Source organism: Mercenaria mercenaria, chromosome 8 (assembly GCF_021730395.1).
Source record: "Mercenaria mercenaria strain notata chromosome 8, MADL_Memer_1, whole genome shotgun sequence".
Lineage (NCBI taxonomy): Eukaryota > Metazoa > Mollusca > Bivalvia > Venerida > Veneridae > Mercenaria > Mercenaria mercenaria.
The window spans coordinates 4,239,422-4,267,003 of NC_069368.1; the positions used below are offsets into that span (position 1 = coordinate 4,239,422).

Below are 27,582 nucleotides of genomic sequence, written 5' to 3' on the forward strand. Positions count from 1 at the left end.
GGTCAATGTCACTGTTAAAGGCCAAGTAAACAAATGTCTCTGCTCCATTACTTTAAATGCAGCGAAGGGTTTTTTAGAACAACACAGAAATATTCCCCATGATCAGGCTATGTGTCGCGCAAATACTTAGTGGTTGTGGATAAAAGGTCAAGGTCACTATTGAAGGTCAGGTAAAATTGTTTTTTTTTACCGGTAGGGGACTTTTGGTCACATTTGTTTATTTGATGTATGCACAAAACAAATAAGAAATCAGAGAACATGTATGCATGTAAAAAACGATAAAATGGTCAAAGAATTTTTATTAAATCCACGCCTACGAGCACGTTGCAATGCCGACGTTGAACGTTTAATAGAAAAATAAACAATGAAAATTGTGAATGTTTCTGAATTAGCATGACTAGTCGATAATAGTCCCCATCTGGAATAGAAGGAACAATTTATATAGAGCCAAAGGCAGCTGCCATATTTACCTCCCATGTGTCCAGTTGAGCCAAAGGCAGCTGTCATGTTTACCTCCCTTGTTTCCAGTTGAGCCAAAGGCAGCTGTCATATTTACCTTTCCTGTATCCAGTAGCGCGAATGGCAGCTATCTTGTGTATCTCCACTGTATCCAGAAGAGCCAAAGGCATCTGTCATGTTTACCTCCCCTGTATCCAGTAGAACATAGCTGTCATAATTACCTCCCCTGAATCCAGTAGAGCCAAAAGCAGCTGTCATGTTTACATCCCATATATCCAGTCAAGGCAATTACTGCTGGGAGCAGTACATTTCTGAGTAAATTACCCAGCATTGAACACTTGTCTAGATATCAGCTGTAGTATCTGTATATAGCAAGTATCTTTTTCGAGCTCATAGTAATGCAAGAAAAATCGTGATTTTAATATTCTTCTATCAGATTGTGAGAACAGACACGTCAATGACTGGCAAGAACTGGTTTAATTGTACGGTATTAATTTTGATATACGACCGACAACTCAATTGACCTTTCAGGGACCTGTAAATGATATGTTGTTAACAGAATGGAAATGTCAACATGTATATTAATACTCCGACTAGAGCGGCATTTGATAAAACGATTAACTCTGTATGTTCACTGACATAAAACAGAAAATTGTATTTCCATAATCTTTTTAAAAACAATTGGACATCGATATTTGATACTAATGGAATTTAACAGAAATATCCTGATACTAGGTGAATAAAACATTATTCTTAATGTTTCAAAAGGCATATACATAACTTTTCTACGCCACACCTAGCTACTTACTGGCACATTTATAAATATTGGACACAATATCTAATGCTTATATTATTTTAATAAAACATTTCATCAATAACAATCAGATGTAAATTCATTGACTTGCATAATCAGTAAAATCCAAAAGATAGTACAGGTTTGAACGTATCAGATTGTTATATGTTGTCAGATATTGCAAACGCTTAATTATTTGAGGTAAAATAATCTTAACTGTTAGCTTAATGACCTTGATAATCACTTACATAACGTTTTGATTGAGTGGAACAGTCAGTGGATTTCAATTAAATACATGGATTAAATTAAATGCACAGTTTATAAAACGTCACATCTAAAAGGAAGGAAATAACCTTTCCAAATAACATCACTTCCGGAAGTAATGAGGTTACCCCATTCAAACACATCACTTCCGGAAGTAGTGTTTACACATCAGTAACATCACTTCCGGATGTAATGAGTTTACACATCAATAACTAACATCACTTCCTGACCCTCTCAATTACATTTAACAACTAACTAGGCAATTACGGAGATCAGTCATTTCTATTAAAGTGAACAGACATTTCTGCAAAAACTACAAGCATACTGCTCTGAACTATTAGCATATTAGAGATGGGAAATTGATATCAGACGATCGCCAAAGATTGAAAATTTGTTGATTGCAAGAAACTGATTCCGCTGTTTTCTGTGAAACACACGGATCACCAGTTTTCTTGTCCGTAAACATTTTTACAAGTAATTGCCGTGCATTATATATGAAGAATTATAGCCATTGCAACAATATATACAAAGAATGGCAAGATTTATGTTGAAGTACTAAGGCTGAAAGTTTCTTAGATATGACTACATTTTTCTGATAATATGTTCACAAGAAAATAATTAAATGAAACTTCTTAGTTTTTTAAACATACGAAAAAGTGACAAATAATTGATACTGCATTTAGATAATAATACTTAACAGTGTATGCGTTTCCTTCATATAGTTTTTACTTTCCAGGATATTGTATAGAGATTAAATAACGTCTCAGTCTGTCATTATGTTTGTAGAACTGTACTGATACATGTTTTGTATTCGTACACATGTATTTCACATATAACTTGAGTGAATAAATCGATGTTCTTTACAGTTTCTAAAATTTGAAATTGCAGATATTGATAAAGCCAACAGAGTTTAAAATTCTGACAAGATTGGTCTAAACTATGACAGATTATTTGGCATATTCTAGAAAATGTTTCGTACAAAACCTTAGAGAATTGTAAGGCGTGTATTGGCCACTGTTCGATAGTAAATAACATGTTTGCTGAATATGCATTTAAGTATAAATTTTAGGTTTTGTTATTCATCGAAAGCCTATTACTGTCTATCTAACGCATTAAGCAGACACATTAATACCTCAAAAGTGTGTGTTGTTCTCACTGATATTTTCATTTTGGTTAATCGATTTTGTGTATTATAAGTCTTCCGTTTAGAACATGCAGCTACTGTTACCCTTAAGTATGTGAGCTAAATAAGTACAGTTAATAGAATATACAATGTCTAAATTTGTTATCCAAATATTGAAAGAAAAAATATCATGAATATGTTTTCAAGGGCAGTCAGGAAGACGCTCGGGAAATATTCTTAGAAAGAAATACATCGCACAAAATGTTTATGAAAAGAAATAAAACAAACACAAAATAAGTAACGGAGGATTTTCGACTTTAGATTTGAAGATTGAATACTGCTTAAGCCGGTGCTAGGGGGCGTGGGCAGTGTTGCATTTTCCATTACTGCTCATGAACAGACTCAATCAAACCGAGTCTGCAATTTTCACTGTTTGCATTGTTTTCGGTGCTTCCGAGGGATCTACTTTCCAAATTTTATTTATAATCAATATATATCAATATTAAAACCGTACAGATATTCAAAATTTATGTTGTTTATTTCAGGTATTTTATTTCCATTTCAAAGCAAGGAAATATTTTCATTAGACAAATGGGGTAAGAAAACATACAGACACAACAGCTGAACAAACAATGCACTCCTTTATACCCAAATGCACGTGCGAATGCATGCAACAATGAAGAAAAAACGATTACTCTAGATAAAATGCAAGTACCAATGCACAAAAAAACAATCCCCAATATAACACTTTTGAAACCATGTGTGATAACATAATTCAGTTTGAATTATTGATAACAATATAATGAAACTGATACAAAGACATCTAATAGTAATTCTCAATTAAACACAGAGAATGAAATTCCATATCAAAAGATATCACTAAAGATAAGACTGATGAAAACAGATGCTATTGTGTTATATTGATTTCATTACTTGATTTTTTAGATTAGTGATCTAAATGAAAACAATTATGTAAATGTGTCTTTATCAGTGGAAAACAGATATCTTTATATTTTTTTCACCTGGATTAAGAGTTTGATATTGAGCAGGAAATTTCAGAAATTTGCAATATATTTTTTTCAATTTATATACGTAAATATGCCTTTTCAGGCGCCTATATTTTCTTGCATGGCATTATTAAGATTTAGCATCTGTTAATAAGTAGTCCAACCAAAATAGTTTGTGATGATACTGGTTTAGATGTCAGTAGTATTTACAAGGTAATGGGATGTGATTTAAATGTACAATGTATTTCTGATGTTTCAGTGTACAGTAAGAACAGACTGTATTGGCTGACATATACTTTGTCTCTTAATTCCCTTTCTGTAAGACAACAGGTGTGAAGTCGTGGGACCATTATATAATTCTAGTAGTATAAAAATACTTTGACGTTGCCCGAACTGACTTTGTTTAGATTAGGAAAAAAAAGCAGAAACTTTGATAATTTACATAACGATAAAAAGATTATTACATTCACTTTCTACCGGACAGATTTTTATTTATCTGGTTAGACTATGCCTATAAATTTACTAGATTCCCGCGAAATGTGTGGTAAATAAACGGACACATATTGATTAACTGCCAAAAGGTTTTTTTATTTGAATTGTAAATTTCAGCGTTCGTTTGTGATTTTTGTACGGATTTATTAAGAAAGATCTGAGCTGGAGAGATTAAAGAGGCTGATAAATCATGTTGTTTAGTATCAGTAATATTTTACTGAAACTAGTTTATTTCCCTTCTGGGACTAATATAATTGAAATAAAGTATTAGTAACCTTAAATATCGCCCTAAAACATATTAACAAAGAGTTAAGCTACAATCAATGCAGATATAATACCTATCTTATTTTTTGTAAGAGGGTTTTGACACATTTATGTAAAAGCTTTCTCTAGTGGTAATGAAACTAAGATTTATGGAACAGTTAAAATTAGTTCGTAGCCTTTGAATATCAGCATTTCGGCTTGATATCCAGTTTAAGTAGTGCTGATTGATTTTCGGTCTAATTTTTAAATAACAAATAAAATAAAATGTAACTTTTTATAACCTGCCTTGCTGCTTGTAATATATTATGTAGTTTCTTTTACACATACACAGTATTGAATGATGTTCAAGTTTTAATAAAAGTGAAATTTATATCACCCAACTACATTTATATCACCCTATTGCATGGTATAATAATCAACCCTGACATTTGACACTTTGGAATTTAGAAGGCCATAGTAACGCAGTATCCGCTGATTAATGCAGCACACCATTTTTACAGGGGATGTCTCCGTGTGGTTAACATCGCTGACTTCGAATCACCGATGTGTGTTCAAAATCTAGCTTAGGGTGCATACTTTAAATGTGAGTAATCCATTTAATAGGCACACGGAAGGTTGATGGTTATACCCAGGTGCCTACCCATGCACGAAGTAATGAGGAGCAACTGAACTTTTCCTCCGTTATCAAAAGCTGTAAAGTAGATGTCCTAAATTGAGTCGGTGTGACTGTAAATCAAACAAACAACTTTTTAAACTAAGAAATGTTTTATACTTTAAATGAGAAGGGGAAGACTGTATTACGAATATTCTTATTGCAGTTATAAAATGACACTGTCTTTTCCGGGAGCCGAAACAATGACGTTTCAAATATCAAAACTAGATATAGAAATAGTACCTAAACATACAGGTTTTTTCAGTATGAAATGATAGCTAAGTGTACCAATTTACTAAATACATTTATCTTTTCCCTCCTCTCCATGTAAAAATAAAAAAGTATTTGATATTTAAATAATGATCTTCTAAAAATATCTGCAGCAAAATAGACAACTCTTATATTGACAGTTTTTCATCGATTTGGATTTCCCTAATTATAGTCTGTCAAAAGACTCCAAAGCTAGCTAAATTCAATAGAGTATAGTATAAGTTTAGTCTACTTTCAGCACTGTGAGCCTATACGGAAAGTTCGTTTGTTTTTAATAAATTCAAAATCCAAGACTAGTCAAGAGCCAAAAACCCATGAAAAAATCTGAGTGAAAGAGAATGACATGCTTAACCAAACCATACCAAAAAAGACGCTATTAAAGATTTCATAATGTAAAAAACCCTACAACATTTTTACCATCAGTATTTCCAACTCAAGAATGCTCGCAATTTATGTGATAATTGTCGATATAATTGTTAAGGGGATGGCCTATTAAAACTCTCTTTTTTTCAAGTTGTGTAAACAGTTTTAGTTGTAAATTAATGTGAATATCTAAAGTTACCCGCTTACCTTGTTTACCCTTGCTTACAACAATAGATAAAACGCAGTTTATGTGATAATTGTCGATATAATTGTTAAGGGGATGGCCCGACAAAACTCTTTTTTTTTTCAAGTTGTGTAAACAGTTTTAGTTGTAAATTAATGTGAATATCTAAAGTCACCCGCTTAGTTGTTTACCCTTGCTAACAACAATAAATAAAACACATTATAGTTTGTTAAAGGTAGTGTACCTGTATCGTAAATCGTCATATTACGTATTATCCATGTGTTGTTTTTCAGCAATTATTCGTTTTTTCAAGAATAATCGTATTAGGCTACAGTTACGTCCAGAGACTGTCATTACGGAAGCCACCCAGCTAGCTTGCGGACGGCCGTGGTTCTACCAAGGCGCCTGTCCGTGATGAAATAATGCTCGGAGGGACACCTGGGTTCTTCCTCCACCATCAAAGCTGGAAAGTTGCCATTTGACTAACAATTGTGTTGTTGTGACGTTAACTCATCCACCTTGCTTACGGAAGGTCAGTGGTTCTACCCAGGTGCCCGCCCGTGATGAAAAAATGCACCTATACTTGTGTCGGTGCGACGTAAAACCAAACCAAACAAACAATCCACTACCTTAAATTGTTGTAATCACATTTGATGACATTGATTTTTTGTTACACTATTTACAGCGAAGTACTCCTAAAAAGTCAGAGAAATCTTTCGAAATGGGTAAAGCATAAGAAACACTTTCAAAATGATTATTTGAAATTTCGAATATAACAGCAGTCTATCTATGTTGTTACACATATGTGATACCAATTTAACTTTTTTGTAATTTCTCATTGTTGGATATACATTTTACATTTTAATATATCACATTTTGTGTAAACCAAGGTATAATCATTGAGAACAAAAATTAACTTGAGCTAAATGCCAAAACTTATTATCTGAGGTAACGTTACTTAATGTCGTCAAATTTCTTACAAGGAATTTATGCACTATTTTACTTTATTTTGATGCACTATTAAACTCTCTAGCAGGGCTTTAGCACAACTTATAAAGTAATTGTCAGAGTGAGCCATGAGAAGAATGTACATGTTGTATATCGAATACAAGGAATTTTAAACAAATGTAGGTCATATTTTGCCTGCCTGATCAATTGTTTCGAAAAGGACCTAGTTTTTCGTTCACTTTTGACAAATGTTTTATGTTGGCTTCAGTTTATTGGTCAATTCAAAGTTGTTCCCCTGAGATTTTATTGGGTAGGTACTATATCTACTAGATAATGTATCATTAAAATAAAGTTTTAAATTGCATATACCTGTACCATTTTGTAAATACAGAAATTAAATAGCCATCCGTCCATTCAACGTATAAACGTATGATAAATGAATTGGGGAAGAAATAGGTCGTCCTTAAGATGAAAAATCCCAAATTATTGAGGGACAATTCACCTGTCTCAATATCGCATGCTTCTGCAGAAATATACCAGCATGGTATTTAATATCTTAAAAGGAATGCAATAGAAAACTAAAGAATTTTCCAAGAGAAATATACTTAGAACATCAAAACAAAGAAATACACTATACCATATCAGATACGCCACACAATCACAGCACGGTCAAATTACTGGCACAGGTAATTTGTGCCAAATACAGTAAATATTAATGAAAATCAACAGAATAATTATGTGACAATGTGAGAAACGCAAGCAAACTATGAAAACGAATTCAATATCATTACTTGAGCTCGTCTGCCTACGTCATAAATCTAAGATTATATTCAGATTATCGGTAGGATATCCAGTGGCACAGTAGATAACGTGTCATTCACAAGCATTATGATCAGTTTCTTCGGAGCAGGTTATAATGAACATTATTGCCTTGATGATAAATTGCATATTTGAGTGTTCCTATTTTGTAACGTACAGCAATTGTTTTCTCTGCAATAAGTTGAATAATCGAAACACTTAGCTTTTCTGAAGTCACAACCGGATGTCGTTGTTTCGGTGTAATGTCAAATAATGCTATTTATTAACTGATAGCTAAAACGATTATTTCTGTTAAAATACCAGAAATAAGACTGAAATTAGATAGCAGTCCATAATTAGATACTGCAAATCGCCACTTGTCAGGAAGTGGTTTTGTTGTCTTCATTTCCGTGATATTTGTGTTGTATTGTAAGAGCATATTGTCTTGTGAATATATCTGTGATTGCTGAATGTAAATAACGCTTTGTAGTACTGATACATGTGGGTACTGACTCGCTTTTAAATGTAACGGCTTTGAGGGACGAATACACTGTTTCAAAGTTAGGGTCACGTACTCAGTAAATTAAAAAAAAAACGGACTAAATTGTTGGAGCGTCACAAGGATTATATACGGAGACATGTTGGCATTTTGAGTAAGTTACGGGATGTCGTTCTCAGTAATTTTAATTTCTTCTGTTATGTTGAACGTGGGAAGCAGGGAAGACGGGGAAAGCAGTTTGGTTGAATTTTGCCGATTACAAACCATTTATCCTAAATCCTCATTATGGTCGTTGCCCAGAAAAAGATGTAAGACTCAATGATTTATCTTGCTTTGTATCTGCGGTAACTGTTTGGAATTTTCAACTATTTCATTTCTCCTCTGGGAATAATCATTGGAAATAAAATAATATATCAATAACCTTAAGCTATTTTTCACACTATCAATTCAAATGTAATACCTATTATGCTTTCCGTAAGAGGGCATTGGTCCGTAATTGTATAAGATTTCTCATTGGTAAAGATTCAGATCTAAATCATTTTTTGTTCTGCAACATCATCAGCTGATCATGACATCCTCGTATTAATGAGGTTTTGTTTTCGTTTTCGGTATAGGACAAACAACGAGTAACTGTGGATTCATGAAAAAATAATGCAAGCGACTTAAGGGCTTGAGTGCATTATTTTTCACGAACCTGTAGGGATGATTGGTTACACTGGTTTACACCATTTATGACATTTTGTTTTGTTCCAACTGGTGACAATTTGACAACAAAAAAGCTTTGTTAATCAACTGGATTTGTGAAAGAGAATCAATGGTTACTACAATAGAATGACGTCGTGGTTTAAAATTGCTGATAAAACTGAAGTGTTTGTATCATATATTTGTTACAAAATAACATAATAATCGATAATATGCGCCAGGAAAGGGAGATATGATAATATCTTAAATATTGATACAATTACATTTAATATTGTTTGCATTCTCTATCTAAAGAAGAATAACTTTGTTACTAAAAAAACTAGTACTATGAAAATTGTTTTTCCGCATTATCAGTAACATACTTTGCAGAATTGACCGCCGAGCTAAAAACATAACGTTAAGAATAATGCAATAATTAGCGCCACGTTAAAGCCAGGCAGTACCTTTCAGTATATGTAGTTTTGTTCATTATTTTCAAAAGTAAATAATAATATAATAAGTATAAATATGCTTACGGCGATTTATTACTGTTTGATCATCCCGCAAAACTGAGAAACATACATGAACTGAACTGTTAGGTACTAAGTTGATGATACTAAACAAAAACAAAACTATCTACCATCTGATACGCCTATCAACCAGAGCAACAATAAATTACTGATTACAAGTAGGGAGCTGGTGTCAAAACTAGTAAATAAAATCTGTAAAAAGATCCTTTGGAAGCAAAGAATACATCCAAGCAGACTCAGTTTGATTGAGTCCGTTCATAAGAGGTAATGAAATGTGCAACACCTCTCACGTCCCCTAGCACGGGCTTAAGCGGAACTCTATTACACATTATGTTGAATGGACACCATGATCCCAAATGACCAGAAATTATAACAATACTGAATCCAAGTACGGACAAAAATGAGGCAATAATGCAAAAAGCTCAAACAAAACTACTAAAACGAATTTAATATGATAGCACGAGCTACAACATAAATATAAGACTATATTTCGGATAAGCAGAAGAGTTTCTATTAGTCAAAGAAAAATGTCTTTCCCATGTAACACTGCGAACTTCCTTAGTGCAAGCGAGACAATGAACGTTATCGACATGGTAATCTATTACGTAATTGTTTGTCTGAGGTTTCCTATTTCGTAAATCGAAACAATTGTTTGTCCTGCAATTTAATGATAAATGGAAATTCTTAGTAACTGATGACGTCACACTTGGAAGTTATACCTATACAAGCTCAATAACACCTTTTTCTTTAAAACTCACAGATAAATTGAGACTGCAATCAGATCGCTGATTATAATTAAAGACAGGAAATTGTTTTGATGTGTTTATTTCCTTTACATTCATTTGGCAGTATATGCTCAAGTGACTTGTTGGCTTGTTAATGTACTAGTAATTTTTAAATTATTTATTTGTAAATAACACTATGCTTTTCTAAATTTGAGTGAAGCAAGCACTTACTTTAAAACTTGCGGGTGTCAAATCCTCTAATAATCTAGTAATCCTTTAGTAACAAATCGGGCGATATTGTCATCCTTAGCATGTCGCAAGGGTGATGTACGGAATGTTTTGGTATGTGTTAGAAATAACTTCGTACAAGTTTTAATAATTTTAGTGAAGTACACGCTTTTCATTGCACCTATTACTTTACTTTTTTTGCAGCGGGAGAAGTTTTTGAAATTTTGTAGTAAACAACATTTACCTAATGAAGCTGAAATTTAGTGACACTTGTATCATAGTCTGGCAACCAATTATATACCGTTCAGTTAGTGATTTTCTAACCATTTCTTTTGTTTCTTACAATTGTTTCTAAGCTTTGAGTTATTTATAATGCCATTAGTGAACTTTTAGATTCCTACACCTTACGTAGATTTCTTAATTGTTTAAACATATATATATTTGTTGCTTTACTGTTTAAACAAAATTGTATGTTAAGGATGTACTCTTATAAATCTATCTGTGATCGGTGTAGATAATACACTCTTTGTTCGAACTGTGTTCATATTCCTGCGGGCATATCAGTTGAAATATTTTTCTACGTTATTAAGAAAATAATTCGTGCTAATTGAGTGAATAATGCTTATTTAGCGAATAATGCTAATAACATTATAGAGCTTATATTTCATTACCTTGAAATAAAATATCAGATTGTGTTTGTTTAGAAAACGTGTCTTTGATCTTTATGACAGCCAATAGATACAGAACAAATGCACTGCTGTGCATGCCTTGATCGTTTAAGCTCATGACGTCAAAGTTCTGGTTACAATTCATTTTTGTTTACAGGAAGTCCAAATACAAAGTCAGGGGAAACATATATTTTAGCTCTAGCTCCCTGCAGCGTCATTAAATTTATTCTAAAAACGGTTTAGAATGATCCGGAATAAAATCTGCTGAGGAATATTACCAATAGTAGGTAAATTCCTTTTCTTTTTTATTTTCTGAATTTCCAAAGTATTTTAGCGATAATAATGTACATGTTAACACGCACCGCAAACGTGTACTATACCTATATTCATAAAAACTGGATTAGATCAAAAATGTAGCTTATATGTAAGAATTTCTAACAACTTTAGACAGCTTTTCTTTTCTCTTTTAAACTGGTTTAATTTGTAGATATATTGTGTAAACTAATAATATAAATAGTACCTGTGGTTTATCTCATGGATATTGTGAAATTGTATTTCATGAAAATGGTGTTTAAGATAATTGTATATACGATATATGAATCTTTGATGACATATAAATAATTAAGAGTATAATATATATGATCTATTTGCCTTGATAAATATATATGTTGAATTAAGGAATGATATAAAACAGAAGCGTGATTTGATTTATTTAATCATGACGGCTTTTTACGTCCCGCGGAATGATTTCACGTATATCCGATTTGGATTGTTTGAATTTGTTTAGTCACGTATCTGCTGTAAATTACTTTGATTCTAAATGTCTAATATGAAAATCGTACACCAAAAATGGCAAAAAGGTTAAATATCACATTCTTCAGATACACGTTTTCAGGGCAACGTTATAAAATCACACGGTGCCAGCAGAATAGTTTAAAGCGACACTAGCGTCAAAATTATCATGAAAGGTAATGGGAAGAAGTTTCATTCAGCCGTTGGTGTGGGGAACAAAATATAATAAATCAGAATTTTAGAGAATCAAAGAAATAATGAAGCGTTTGCAAAATGAGAAGAATAAACACAAACCAAAATGATTATCTTACTCTTTTCAATAATTTTTTATGGATATATCTTTGTAATAAATATTTGGCAAATTATTTTCTCGACTAAAATCGTCCTTTTAAAACCCATTTAAGGAATAAATTAGGTACTTCTGAATCTTCTGTCTTATTTCAGTAAAATAACTATTTCTGTATTTCAACACATATAACTATAATGTGCAAAAGCCAGAAATGCAAAATAATACTTTCGGATATCGTCTGCTTACATCACAGCCAGACACTATCTTTTCAGATATCGCTCCAATCGATCATAGAAACAGGCTTGTCTTTCCAAGTCAGCATGATCTATTGGTCAAAAGACGGCAAACAATTGCGTAATTCTTTGATTAAGTGGAACTACTTTACACGAAAAAGAATAAAATGCATTGATCAATTGATATACGTCCATATTAAAGGTTATGTCCTTCCCAGTCGACATGATACATTAGATAAAAGGCGATGATCACTTACGTAATTCCATGATTGAAGAGCTATTCCGTCAAGCAAGAACAATTAATAAAAATACATGGTATTTGATGACGTAATAGTTGTATTCATGCGCTTTAAATTTGTCTAGGAGACCAAAGAGTGCTACATATTATGAATAATGCTTCAAACGATTGTTTCGTCAGAACGTCCGGAATATTGGGGATTACAATCATCATCTTTATAAATTTCGAGTTATGAGATAGGCAATGATTGCGATATATTTACGAGTATTTCATTGACACATTTGAAGATATTTTATTCAGATTAAAGATGAAAGCTGCACATCTTTCATTTAATATTTTATCGCTTTATAATTATTTACATGTAATTAATCAACCTAAACAAATATATTTATATTAACGTAGCTACCTATATAAACTACCTGTGTATTTTACAAGTATACATATTTTTCTTCCGTTTCTACATTTTTATCTGTTTTTTGTTTTTGTTTTTTTTTAAGATTTACTATGTAATTCAATTTGACAACATATTTCAAAATGTCTTCTCATATACATTAGTACGAATTACTATGTAGAGCGCCGCCGTGTTCTTTTAATGTGGCTTATCGTGGACTTTTATTTTCTTATCAACAAATGTCATTTAATACATTTACCAAAAGCCTTTTCATATATTCAGCACAACGTATTATTCCTCTGCAGTTAGCTATTCTGTTACAGTAGTTTTTGATATAGCAGGAAGTTCAAGCTGTATTGAAATGGCCTATCTTATCTAATGCAGATTACTTGGCAAGCGAAAGGGGGAGTTCCGTACAAATCCGAAGTTATTTGTAGAACATGTATCGATCATTGTTTAATGGCAGATAACTAGATTGCTGAATCTGCGTTTTGTCCTCAAAATACTAAAAGATAATCAAATTTATAGAAGATCCTTTGGGAGCATAAAACGCAGCATGCAAAGACTTTGTTAGATTGTGTCTCAGAGGCAGTGCTATGTGCACCATCCCTCACTCCTCCTTGCACCACCTGAATTGCAACTGTATTACCAGATACATAGGTAGACGTTACTACTGCATTAAAATTATATCATAAACTGAAGACTGTGATATTGTACTAACTCCATGATCAAAAATGACCAGAGCTCTTTTTGACCACCTTGTTATTATTTTCCCTGGTCAAAAGGCTGCAACTGACATATTTCGCGTTAACACAGAACCAAATATTGATATCGAAACATTTGTTAAAACTTTCTTTTACTGTTAGTCCTACAAGGAAATATTTCCAGTAGGAATATCCACACTTATGAAAACACAATGGATGTTTTCACATAAATGCCTAGACAACAGAAAACATAGACTAGGCCTGGCTTTTCAACAACTATGCATATGCAAAATTTAATTAGCGGTAGACACTATTTCATAACGAAAAAAAAATTAGTATGTTGACTTTCCCATTTAAGGCAGATTAATGGTTGAAAATTAAAAGAACAACGAACATCTCCACAGTATAAGTTTACCAAACATAATTCTGTAAGTCTAAGTCACTCAAAGCAGTATCACTGATCTGACTGTATAATAATAACTCGAACAGTAACAAAAACCCTGTGTTACTTAATTTATTCCTTATACTAGTTTCCTATAAAGGCATTCCTCATAAGTTCAGACATCTAGCTATTAATCATATTTTTTATAAAGAATACCTAATTTTTATTGCCCTGTTTGTAATATATAGATTGCTTTAAAAGAAAAAAAGAGAGATAAAACTTAATTAGATGGCCGTTATTCTCAAATAAAGTGAATAGTGCAATGCAGATAGTGATTATGCTCTTAAATTCAATTACCTTTACTTATGGTTTTATAAGTGACGGCCGACAATTATCAAATCGATTTTAGGACATACCCACATGTTCTGATTATGTTCTTTCTTTATAGTTATACGTTTATACCGAAATGCTTTTGATCCGATTCCTTTTTAGTTGGGAAATATTCTTGATTGGAGATTTGTTTTGTTTTTATCTCCAATGTAGTAATTATGAGATAATTGATCATATGTAAAGAAACAGCGCTTTTGATTATTTCGTTTATAGTCTAAATAGAACACAACTGAAATTCAATTAAGCATCTTAATAGTTTTTACTTATGACGTCATCGACCGGAATAGAATTCATGTTGTTTTCTTTGTAACATAAAAGCGCTACTAACTATCAAGAAAGTATACATTGTAATTTGGAGAAACAAAGTGATTTGGTGTAAAGATTCAGTTATAATGTCTTCAAGGTTTTTCTCATTAGATAAAATAATAAATCGTATATATGTAGTGATGGATTTATTTATTTTGTCAAGCTATGACAATGTTTCGCTCTAAATAGTAAGAATATTGAGTTGTGCTCTTTCAAAAATCCAAAAAGAAATATACGAAATATTCAGTAAAGATTATTACAGGCCAAAAGTTTTATTACGTTAATATTTTAATGTCTGATTGAATGTTACTATAGTTCACAAATAAAACAAAACAAAATAGTAATGTTCGTAATTAAACCGGTTGTAAACATAATGGTTAAGAGATGTATTTACGTGTTTCGTTGTAGGTGGGAATGTTAATATCAAACTTGCGTTGGTTTAAATTATTAAAAGATATACACCAACAGTTTAATAACTGATTATACAGAAAGAAATACTTGAAACACGATTTATCATGAATAATATATCTGCAAAAGATGTTAGATATTATCAGTGATATAAACACAGGGTATTTGAAACGTGACATTTTCACGCCTAAAACATAAGAAATACAGCAATTATCATGTTGAAAATAAATAAAAGTTAACCCATAATAGGAGGATACAAAACAGACCTGCTATTACTAAAATATTAAGTGTATTTTCAATACTCTGTCAGATATTTGCATGCCGTCCTGCGTAATATAAACAGAGGATGCAACACTACTTCTTGACGAAGGAGCAGTTTCTTTGTGTGTGTCCATGTTCTTTTTTGCTCGCATGTCACTACGTGACAAGATGAGCTTTTATGATCGCCCTCCGTCCGTCGTCCATTGGCGTTGTACGTCGTCCGTCCATAATTACTTGTGAACACGATAGAGATCAGATTTTGCAATCGATTTTAATCAAACTTGCACAAATGGCATAATATCTTGGTTTCTTTCGAAAACTGGCTAGATCCCGTCATGAGTTCCAGAGTTATGGCCCCTAAACTTTTCTTTTTTTGGCCCTTTCAGCCATATAGATGTTTCATTTATATTTTGATTTGATACAAACTTGCATAGAATGTTTAACTTGATGATCTGTAGGCCAAGATAGAAACTGGGTCATGTGGGAACAAAAATTAGGCCATCAGGTCAAATCAAAGGAAAAGCTAGTTAACATCCTAAGACCACATTTATGAGCTTATCTTCACGAAACTTGGTCAGAATGTTTATCTTGATGATTTCTATACCAAGTTTGAAACTGGGTCATATGAGATCAAAACTTAGGTCATCAGGTCAAATCAAAGGAAAAGCTTCTTAACATTCTTGAAGGCCACATTTATGATCCTGTCTTCATGAAACTTGGTCAGAATTTTTATCTTGATGATTCCTAGGCCAAGTTGGACACTTGGTCATGTGAGGTCTAAAACTAGGTCACCCGCTCAAATCAAAGGAAAAGCTTGTTAACTCTCTAGAGGCCGTATTAATGACCCTTTCTTCATGAAACTTGGTACGAATATTGTTCTTGATGATTCCTAAGCCAAGTTCGAAACTGGGTCATGTGGGGACAAAAACTAGGTAACCACTCAAATCAAAGGAAAAGTTTGTTAACACTATAGAGGCCACATTTATGACCATATCTTTATGAAACTTAATCAGAATGTTTATCTTAATGATTCAAAGTTAAGCAGTATTGGGTCATCATGACCCTCTTATTAAATTTTGAATAAAACTCAATTGTCTTCCTTCCTTGTGCCTCGCGCGTTGTAGATGCACTTGAAGCTATAAATAGATTATTGTAGAAGTTGTTGTAAACGTTTTTGTGCAATTTTGTATAAGGACTTTCAAAGGTTTGTCGAAAGGTAACATTTAATGTTTTATTTTATGTGATGTATGTAAAGTACAAATATATGTATACAGCGAAGATGACAGAGGACAAGAATGCATGTTAAAGCGATAAAATAATAAAACAATTTTTATTTAATCAACGCCCATGAATGTTCAATAGAATGTGAGAAAGTCCCTATATCGAATATAACGAACAGCTTATATCCAGTAGAGCCAAAGGCGGCTGTCATGTTTACCTCTCCTGTATACAGCCGAGGCAAATACTGCTGCACACAGTGCAATACGGAGTAAATCAGCCAGCATTGAACACTTGTAAAGATATTAGCTGTTCGTATAGGTATATGGCAAGTCCGTAATTGAAGCAATCTTTATTGAGCTCACAGAAGCTTCAAGCCTTAATGCATGGAAAACCCGTGATTTTAATCTTCTTCTATCAGATTGTGAGAAAGATACGACATTTTGACTGACAAGAACTGGCTTAATTGTACCGTATTAATGTTGATATACGACCGACGAATCAATTGACCTCTCAAGGTTCTGTAAATGATATGTTTGTAACAGAATGGAAATATCAAGATTGATATTACTAGTCCGACTAGAGCGGTATTTAATCAAACGATTCACTGACATATAAAAACTGAAAACTAATGACATCAAATTAATGAATGACGCGGCGTCAAAAGTACATGAAGGTAGTTCTGCACGTTAGAATAATTTTAGTCTATGGCCCAGTTCTTTTCACTTTTCCGGCTTACGCCGTTTCTCCCCTCACAACCGTCTAAGCGTCCGATTGAATCCGGAATAAGAAATGAAACTAAAATGTGTAAGAAGTAAGAATTAGAACCATTCGTTTGGCCAAAAGCCTGCAAGGAAATCTGTCTTGCCGTTCATCTGACCAGATAAACCAGAATGTGTGAAACGAATCTTCACTCAGTATTTTGTGTATGTTAATGATGTTTTGGCAGTGCAGAAATGATGTTGGATGTCAAGTATATAATTATCATGCCTTTGTTGTTTCATTATAATTTTAAATTAGAATGTGCATTTCATTCAGGATTAAATTTAGAATTAACATCCTTTGAATATTTAAGTAACAAAGAACACCATAATCTTACATTAAGACGCACATAAAGCTAGCAACTCTTTAAAGTTACTATTTTATCTTTATTCAACAAACAAAGATATAACTGGTAATTTGTTTCCTGTTGTAAAGTTAAAGCGTCTTTGATAATTGTCTTTATTCTTGCAGAAATTGAGAAACTGCTGAAGTGCGTTTTGTATCTTTATCTTTTTTGCCTGTGACGCCAATTTTTAGTCATAACATGTTTTTTAAAGCATCGTAACCACGCATAGAGGTTACACACAAATAGTTTTAACGTAATAATTATTTAGCAACATTTTGGAATAACAGAATATGCACTTACATATTTTTCTTTCGTTATGAACATAATCCTATCTACCTAATATATCGGACAGTCATCTTACCTAATAAGTTTTGGAGATATTTAAAGAAATTTGTCGCGTGTCTGTGTGTAGCATAACTCAATACCTTAAATTGGATTTAGTAGGTAAGTATTTTAAAATTACCATGTATAAGTGTCATTAAACTTCGCATTTGAAACTTTATTAAAATGTGTTAAAAAATTATTTATCCACTTTGAAGAATTATATTAAACCATATGTTTTTCTTCAAAGTTTCTTAGTTTTCGAAGGAAACGAAGCCAATAAAAAGACAGGGTAGACCGATTTGAAACAATCAGTTGTCTGGCCAATTTTCACAATGGGTTTTTATAGGAAAATCGCTCTTTTCCTAACATTTTCGCTCATAAAAAAACGTTCCACAATGCAGATTTTAATAAAACATTACCTAGGTTAAGTTGCATCTAGCTAGCAAAAATGTATTGGTCCGTGTGCTTGATTTTTCACAATTCGCCACGGGACAAAATAGATTCCCAAAACATTTAAGCTAACTTTGTAATGGTTACAAGGCATTATCCAAGGTTTTCCGGAAAATGACCTAATGCAGTCACTTCCGGTAAATCAAACGCACAGAACTACCTTAACGTACTTTCTAAATAAAAGAAAAGAAAATATAAGCATTTGAAGATTTTAACGATCAGAATTTCAGAATTCCCCTGCCTTAAACAATATATAATCAATGGATTCTATTATCTTGTTTTAATTTAAGATAAAAATAGAAAGAGTGAAACATTTTAAACAGAAATTCATTTGCCTCATAATCCGTGTAAGTACGCTTGTGTTATGGTGGTAACATAATAATTGATAGATTGGTTAGATTTATAGTTTCAAGGCACTGACGCCGTGTCGACGTAGGTTCAAATCCTATTATACTGTACTAGCTACATATTTATTTGAACATTGCGATTAACGGGTCGTCATTTATCCAAATGCATGTAGCAATACATTCATACCACCCTCAGTAAGTACATGGGAAATAATCTAGAAAACAGTCTCAGACATGCCATGTCTGTTTACCTCCAGTGAATTAGCTGCCGTTTCATTTCTACGTTTTCACCATAGCAGAAACAATATCGATCCAATCACTCTTCTCTGTAAGATTTTCGATACTGAAACATTCCGATACTTGAATCTAATTTGTCGGCAGTTCTTTTTCATACGGATTAAGAAATTATTTGTCAAACGCAAATAAATTAAGTGATCATTTATTTTCCCTAGCACAAAGTTGATGCATTTTTAAAGAAATACTAGACCCAAATTTCATATTTGAAAACATAAATATTTTTTACATGAAGTTCACTGCACAGCATTCTTATAAATGTAGCTCTACGTAGACAATTGATTTATATATTTAGGAAAGTTCAATACAGTTTATAAAGTATTTAATATATAAAGATAGAATATATGTAACATTAACCTTGCAATAATGACTGTCATAATAGCAGTCATACAATTTGACAGATGGCAATTTACAAAAAAAAAAAAACCGAATTGAGAAATGTAATCTATTGAGACACTAGAAACAAATTAGCCAATAAAAGGACTTTTGATATCTCAATATGTACATAGAAATCTTGTTTTATCAATGTCATTAAAAGATTATTTCCTTTTAGATTAGCTGTCTTACCATTAAATAATCAAAGGAAAAATGTGAAACAGTAGAAACGATTATAAAAGTAAATGATGGCGCAATCTTTTATGAAACAGTAGTAAATGAAAACATTGATCAACCTTATGCTGAAAATGTCGTTATATTCTCATACCTAAAAGGGTTACATAGTGAGAAACTAAACCCATAAGAAGATTCTTTGGAAGCAAAGTCGCAGCCAAACATTCTTACAGTAGATTCGGCTTGGTTGTGTATGACCATGAGAAACCAAAGTTTCTACGTCCCTCACGCGCCTCCTAGTACCGGTTTAAGCAGATTTTTTATGTGAAAACATATTGAATGAACTTTATGATTCCAAATAATAAGAAATAATAAAATGCTGACTTCGACTGAGGCAATTTGTCTACTACAGGAGGTCTTAAAATATGACATTGCTTTACAATAACTTCTTATTATAAATATCAAACACTCTCACTTTGATGATTGATATCCATCGATTCTAGTGGAGAAAAAGAGAAAGATCGAAGTCTGTAAGCAAACTTTCTATTGCACTGGGCTGTGAAGCTTTTATGCAAAATACACGTATCATTTTGGCGCTATTGTGCACATTTTATATATAATAACAAATGGCGCCACCGGCGATGTTCGATATGAACGCGGTACAGTGTTAGAAAAATAATGTCTTGTTTACACACAGGTCTTGTTAAACTTGCCAAGCTATCGTGATGGCACGACGTTATACAATTAACTAATTATTTAAGTAATACAACTTTCACAAGTGTAGATTTTATAACTGGACTTTTAACTACAGTGTAGATTATCCATCATTATTTCAGGTATGTGATGTCTGCAGGAGAGATGTTGTCGGTATTTTGACTAATAAAAATATAATTATATACAAATATATACGATATTAATTTAAGGTAACTCATTATAATACATTTATCCTGTCACTTGCAGTATTTTCGACCCGATATCAGGGTGCCGTATATCTTTCTTGATATACCGTCAGTTGATCATGTGACCAGTGATATACGGTCAGTTGATCATGTGACCTTATGATCGATATTGTTGTCACAAGAAATTTTGCAACGAAACCATCATCATTGTGTTGAAAATGTCCGAACTAAGAAAATGAGTGGTCAAATAATGAGTTTTTATTCAAAAACGAAGAAGATAATGCGATTTTGCCGGTAATCACGTCATTATATAAGTGACGTCATTACGAATATGACGTCATTAAAGCGGTTGTCGCACACTTATTTTTGTAAAATGAATTGCCAAATATCGAAAAATGAAGTAATGACAAGATAAATAGAATAATAGGTTAGTGCCTAAGATGGAGAAAGTTTATCTGGCTCGGCTCCGGACGTTATCAGGTTCGCCTTCGGCTCACCCGATAACCTCCTCCACCTCGCCAGATAAACTTTCTCATCTACGGCACTAACCTATTATTCTCTATATAAAAATATACATTATTCTTAAATCTCTAATGAAAGTCCTTTCTATTGGTCTAACCACAGTCACATGATTCATGATAAGAAGTCGTATTGACTTGTAGGCGGAGTCAAAATTACATTTATCCTGTCACTTGCAGTATTTTCTATCCGATATCAGGGTGCCGTATATCTTTCTTGATATACCGTCAGTTGATCATGTGACCAGTGATGTACGGTCAGTTGATCATGTGACCTTATGATCGATATTGTTGTCATAAGAAATTTTGCAACGAAACCATCATCATTGTGTTGGAAATGTCCGAACTAAGAAAATGAGTGGTCAAATAATTAGTTTTTTTTCAAAAAACGAAGAAGTTATTGCGATTTTGCCGGTAATCACGTCATTATATAAGTGACGTCATTACGAATATGACGTCATTAAAGCGGTTGTCGCACACTTAGTTTTGTAAAATAAATTGCCAAATATCGGAAAATGAAGAAATGGCAAGATAAATAGAATAATAGGTTAGTGCCTAAGATGGAGAAAGTTTATCTGGCTCGGCTCCGGACGTTATCAGGTTCGCCTTCGGCTCACCCGATAACCTCCTCCACCTCGCCAGATAAACTTTCTCATCTACGGCACTAACCTATTATTCTCTATATTGACCTCCAACAATGACGTCATAACATTTTGACTTTATAACAAGTGATGACGTACACAATTTAAGACCAAACCACAGATTAACAATGACCAACCGCTACAAAGATATCGACCACCAGGGAAAAATCATATGAATCTAAAGTTACGCCCTCGGTCGAAATTATTTATTCCAGGTAGATAAATCCTCATAGCGACCTCTCTGATGTGCAATAGTTGTCCATTATTTATTGCAGGCAGTTATTTTTTGGCAGTTAAGAAAACATACACCATTTAGTTCACATAGTTCATATTTGGACCTGTTTTTAAAGTCTAAAATGTGAATCATCAGTAATGCATTACTGGTGATTCATATTTTAGATTTTAAACTTAATATACAATTATAATTTAACATTTTTCATCTTTGGACATCTCCTAAATACATTCACTATCTTTTTGACATATTTTTCAATAGACATTTTACTCCTAGAATCATAACAAAGATAAAGTGTATAACAGGCATTTAATATTTTGAATCATAACATAGATTTATTCTATTTATTTCAGGTTTTTCGCATTTTGAATCATAACAGACATAACAGACACTTTACTGCATTTGCCTGTTTGGCATTGCATGTCTCACATTATTTCTTTAGTGATGTTTTAATCTGACAGTAATGGTGTTCAAAGCTGCGAATTCTATTTATTTCAGGCATTTCATATCTGGAACTGCAGCTGAGAGTGACAATGTCTCTCGAAGCGGGATCACCGTCTGAACCATATGGTGAAGAAGTCAAAGCAGACATGGAAAACGGAAACGGTGATAAAGACAAACTAATCGTAAGAAAGATTCTTTTCTAATGTATTCTGTAAAATGTACACTGTCTTTGAATTACACTGAAAAGAAAAGATGTGCGAATGAGTTATGGAAAATATTACAAAAATTATATTAGATCATTTGTGAAGTTTTACATATACTAGACACAGTTTTGACTATAGTGACTACTAACGTTTTTATGACTTTTTTGTAGATATGTTTCAAATATAATTCTAACACGATCCGCAGCAGTTGCTATATAAACATATAGCGAAATCGTCTATACATGAATCTACGATAAAATATAGCTCTTCCATTCCGCCCTACGATTGTAACACGACTGAGATTCTACTCTGCTTCCGTTATATACCGACTAAATACTCGACTTTTTCAGTGTTATGTAGTAGTAATAAAAAGTACATCAAATTTTCTGAAACAAACAATATCTAACTGATGAATTTATTTGTTTATATTTTACCGTAAGAATATGTTTCAGCCCGGTAAGTTTCAACTTCAACACCAGTGCATCTATGTCTGGTCGTGTGTGTAGTTTACAATTTCTGCGTTGTAGGCACCACAAATGTCAACTAGATTCTACTTTGACAGTAAATAAATTATAATTAATTTTCAAATCTTCCAGACTCAAGTTTTTACGTGTTTATATGCCGCCGCAATGTTCTGGCGTGTATGTTTCAGTGCCATCATGTAGGTGACGTGTACTATTTTTAGAAACTGCATATATAAACCTTGAATTAAGTATTTACCTCTGATTTCTATATCCGACCTTTGATGTTATTGAAAATAACATTTTCACGGCAATAACTACTTAATACTTTAATTAAAATTTACTGAATATCGGAAAATTCCTTTGATGCAACGCTTTCCATTCGTGGGGGAGGTTTTTATAATAGCATATGGCCAGCCGAATGACAATCGCGCTAAAATGTAGTGCTGTAAAATGCGAAGAATTTACGTGGTTAGAATCGAAATAATAAATATGTTCCAACAATTTTATCAGTTAATAAAATATGGGCAGTCGTTCGGATGCGAATATTAAATCACTCGTGTGTATTTATTATTTCTTAATTAAAATCACATTGCTTAATCTTTATTATTAGGCCATCATTCATGAAAAGTTTCATTCCAATCAAATGAGTTTATGTATTGAAGTTAAATAACAGCTTTGATTTTCCTAAATTCGCAAAAAAAGTCATTTTACGGAAGTTCATTGGAAAGCGGCACAATCTTTTTTCTCCATTTTTAAAGGTTTAATGAAAGCTTTGGAAAGTCAGAATAATTAATTAGTATACCTTATAGAAGTTAAAAATATGTTAACAACGCGTTTTATCAAATATATCGGATTTTGTAAAACAAGAAACCAGTAAAATAGAGCCAAAACAGACATTTTACTGCATTTGCCTGTTTGGCATTGCGTGTCTAAACATAAATTGATACATTATTTCTTTAGTGATGTTTTAACTATATGTGTTTGTTTTCAAACGGTAATAGATATTACGTAAACATAATAAAATCATTAACCGTTCAAATTTTCTAACCTGCGAGTTTTAGCTGACGTTTTGTGAATTTAGAATCTGACAGTAATGGTATTCATAGCTGCAAATTCAATACTTCAGATTAATAAATTGTATATCAGATTGACAGGCATGATTCCTTGTGAACAATGATCGTGTGTGCCAGGTTTCAATTTCTTTCATGCATATATAAGAAAATTATGATTGAACATGTTAGAGGTCTATTTGTATTCAAGGAGTGATGCGCATAATGTATCTATAACGTGTGTAATGGTACCATTACTCAGTGAAACACTGGCATATTATTAATTTCCTGTCATTGATGATTGTAAGTAGCGTATGTAAGAAGACAGATATACATGTATTGATTGAAAATATTTATAATATATCATCTTACAGAAGAACCCTACATTCTGCCACATCATATTACAACATCACATCCGTATAAGTAAAATATACTTGTACATGCCCGAAATAAATGGGTAAATGCGATTTAAACCCTTCAGTGGTTCACAATGAAAACTAAACAAACAAAAAAAAAAATAAACGGTTCAGACAAAAACAAAATTGTTTAAAATGCATTTTTACAAGGCAAGATTATGGTTCAAAAAGAACTACAAAAGAAGGATTATAATGAAATGAAAATGATTAAACAGAGATTTGAAGTTTGCATGACAATTAAAAAGACTAAATACCTAATGCATAAATTAACTTAAAATGGGGATTTCAACATGAAAAGAAATCAGCCTAAAGGATAACAACTTAACATTTCTTGATCATATTAGAAATGATAATTGAGCCGTGCCATGAGAAAATCAAACATAGTGGTTTTGCGACCAGCATGGATCCAGACCAGCCTGCTGTTCGCTAACAGTTTTTCCAATTCCAATAGGCTTTAAAAGCGAACAGCATGGATCCTGACCAGACTGCGCGGATGCGCAGGCTGGTCTGGATCCATGTTGGTCGCAAACCCACTATGTTGTTTTCTCATGGCACGGCTCATTATAAGGCTACAGCTATTAAGACTATAACTCGTAGCACATTAGTATTGAACTCAACAAAAGTTCAGACGAATCTCTGACGTTTGTTGATACTAAGTAATTATTATTGCTTTAATTTCACTGTACGGACTCTAGAGGCTATGTAAAATTGTGCGGAAACGTATTTGCTTTCAAGATATTGTGCCGGAAGTGTATTGTCTATCCGTCACGACAAGCTACTATATAGTATCATACTAATGACTTTTGTGGAGCTTTAGATAAATTTGTGTATTAGGTTCAAATGGATTGCGGTGCTGTGAGAATTTAAACTTGAGTTTTATAGATAAACTTGTGTATTAAGTTCAAATGGATTGCGGGCGGTGCTGTGAGAATTGAAACTTGACTTTTTTTTTTATTATTATCTTTATTGATACTTGTAATGCATTAGAAATATGACGATAAAAATCTATATGTTGGCTTCTGATGTGTAAGTAACTTACGAAAAAGTGAACAATGTTTGTGAATAAATGAATAGAGGTTGAATAGCCAATATAATTTGATGTTTATTCAGGTGACGATTTCTCAGCTCTAATGCCATATTTCTTTACGCGTAATGACAAATTTCTGTTCGATTTCATTTTTCGGCATTTTCTATTGGAAGGAAAGCTTCGTCCGAAGAATGTCGAAACGCTGGACAAGAATACGGAAATAACCGTTTGCCTTAACGGTAAATTATTACTGAATTTACATACGGAACACATTAACAGAGAAGAGAAATTTTCTGAAATTCTTCGGAACGCTATTTCAAAATTTACAGGATAGTATTCACATCTATCATATACCTACGATTTTCTTTTGTCTCATATACGGCATACAATTCATTTTAACAAAAACAAAAACCTGTATACAACTCAAGGACAAGGAAAAATATTCAGTCCTTAATGAAGGAGTCTATGGTTCTTGCGTCAAAAACTTCACCGTTTGAAACAAGTTTCAGGTCTTATAGATATAAGTCCATGTTATAATAATCATATTTTGTATGGTAAAAACAGAGATAGCCTGTATGTTTGAATGTTTAAGTGTATGCCTTTTCACTAAGTCTGAGAAGAAATGCGATTCTTTTCTCTACATTTAGATATTTTGCCAGAAAATTGTATAAATTACGACGCATCAATACAGGAAAATTTGTATCAACAGGTAACTGTTACGTATAAACATGCGAAACATTTTCTCTTCCTTTTTTCGTTTTATGCCTATATTGATTCCTTAAGTTGGATTCCATTTTATTTGATTCGTTGGGATGCACATAATACAAGCTCTCAAAAATGAATACTGTGGATTTATTTGCAAAAAAAAATAGCCCATCTTTTAAAATAAAAATTATTCTCAGATAAATATCTATATACATAGATCATGTTCTGACAAAGAAGGCAAAGGCCAACATGAATCCACATATAACTATGCAGACAAAAGAGCAACAAAATTTCCTTTAGACAACACCAAACAGAAGTGTTTATAAAATTAGTAATGTTGAATATGTAGAAATAACCAATTTGAAACAAACTGATAACACGTAATAACTTCTGAAAAGGAAAAAGGAAATAGGAACGCCACGAAGTTTTCAATACATTAGCAAGGCCAAGAAGATCAATAATTTTAGCTGGACAAAGAAGGCACCCGTATCATTTCGTGAAAGTTGTGTTGCTGTAGAACAAGATCCTAGATTCATTTAATTTATCAATAAGTATGACATAATTTAAATTCAACATAACAAGCTTGATGACAATGATGCAATTCCAATGCTGGCTACGAAGTGTCTATGCATAATAGAATTCAGGCAAAAGATTCTATTCAAATTTCAGTGAATAATACTTACAAAGAACCGTTACAAATATGCGTTTAAAGTCTAACGAGGATCTGGAAAAAATATTCATAATACATAGACAACCAGCAAGCGTAAAAACTAAAAGGCATTGTGAATTTTACTTCAGGCGTTTGAGATGAAAACATCTTTTTTCTAGCATTTGTAGCATCGAAAATGAAATGAAAAAATAAAAACAACAACAGAAATTGTGTGTTTATAAATATGTTTTAAATTGTAGACAGAAAATATAACAACATAAAACATTGTCGAAAGTCTTCAGAACATATTTACAAGCTTAGCCCACAATGTATATCGTTTTTATGTATGTTGTACTGTTTCAACACATATACAAAATTCCTTTGCTTCTGATTTAGAAATACAAAAGTAAAGCTTAAATAGTTTAAGAATCACTAAAGAATCACTAAAGTTTCGATGAGAAGTTTAATATGATCATAACACCCCTATTATTGATTTTATATTAAAATGAGAACAATGATATATTCTGCATATGAGTTGTGCTGTTAAATATTCGGAAGACACTGACGTGATGTCAAATTACTCGTCCCTCACCAACATTGCTCGCAATCCGCATGGGGATTTGATGAAATTTCTAGACTGGCTTGCATAAGGTTGCTGGTTTAACACAGGTTCTTGTTTGTGCCTTAGCTAAATCCCGGAAGG

The 27,582-nt window shown here is 32.6% G+C and overlaps 1 protein-coding gene across 2 annotated transcripts in view; it reads left to right on the forward strand.

Moving 5' to 3' along the window:
* The window catches only part of LOC123523161 (potassium/sodium hyperpolarization-activated cyclic nucleotide-gated channel 3-like), a 204,838-nt gene that overhangs the window by 46,010 nt on the left and 131,246 nt on the right, over positions 1–27,582 (forward strand). For both annotated transcript variants that reach the window (XM_045300835.2, XM_045300836.2), the window contains exon 2: positions 22,421–22,548. In XM_045300835.2, coding sequence (XP_045156770.2) covers positions 22,421–22,548 — 128 coding nt within the window. The remainder of the gene's footprint in view (positions 1–22,420; positions 22,549–27,582) is intronic.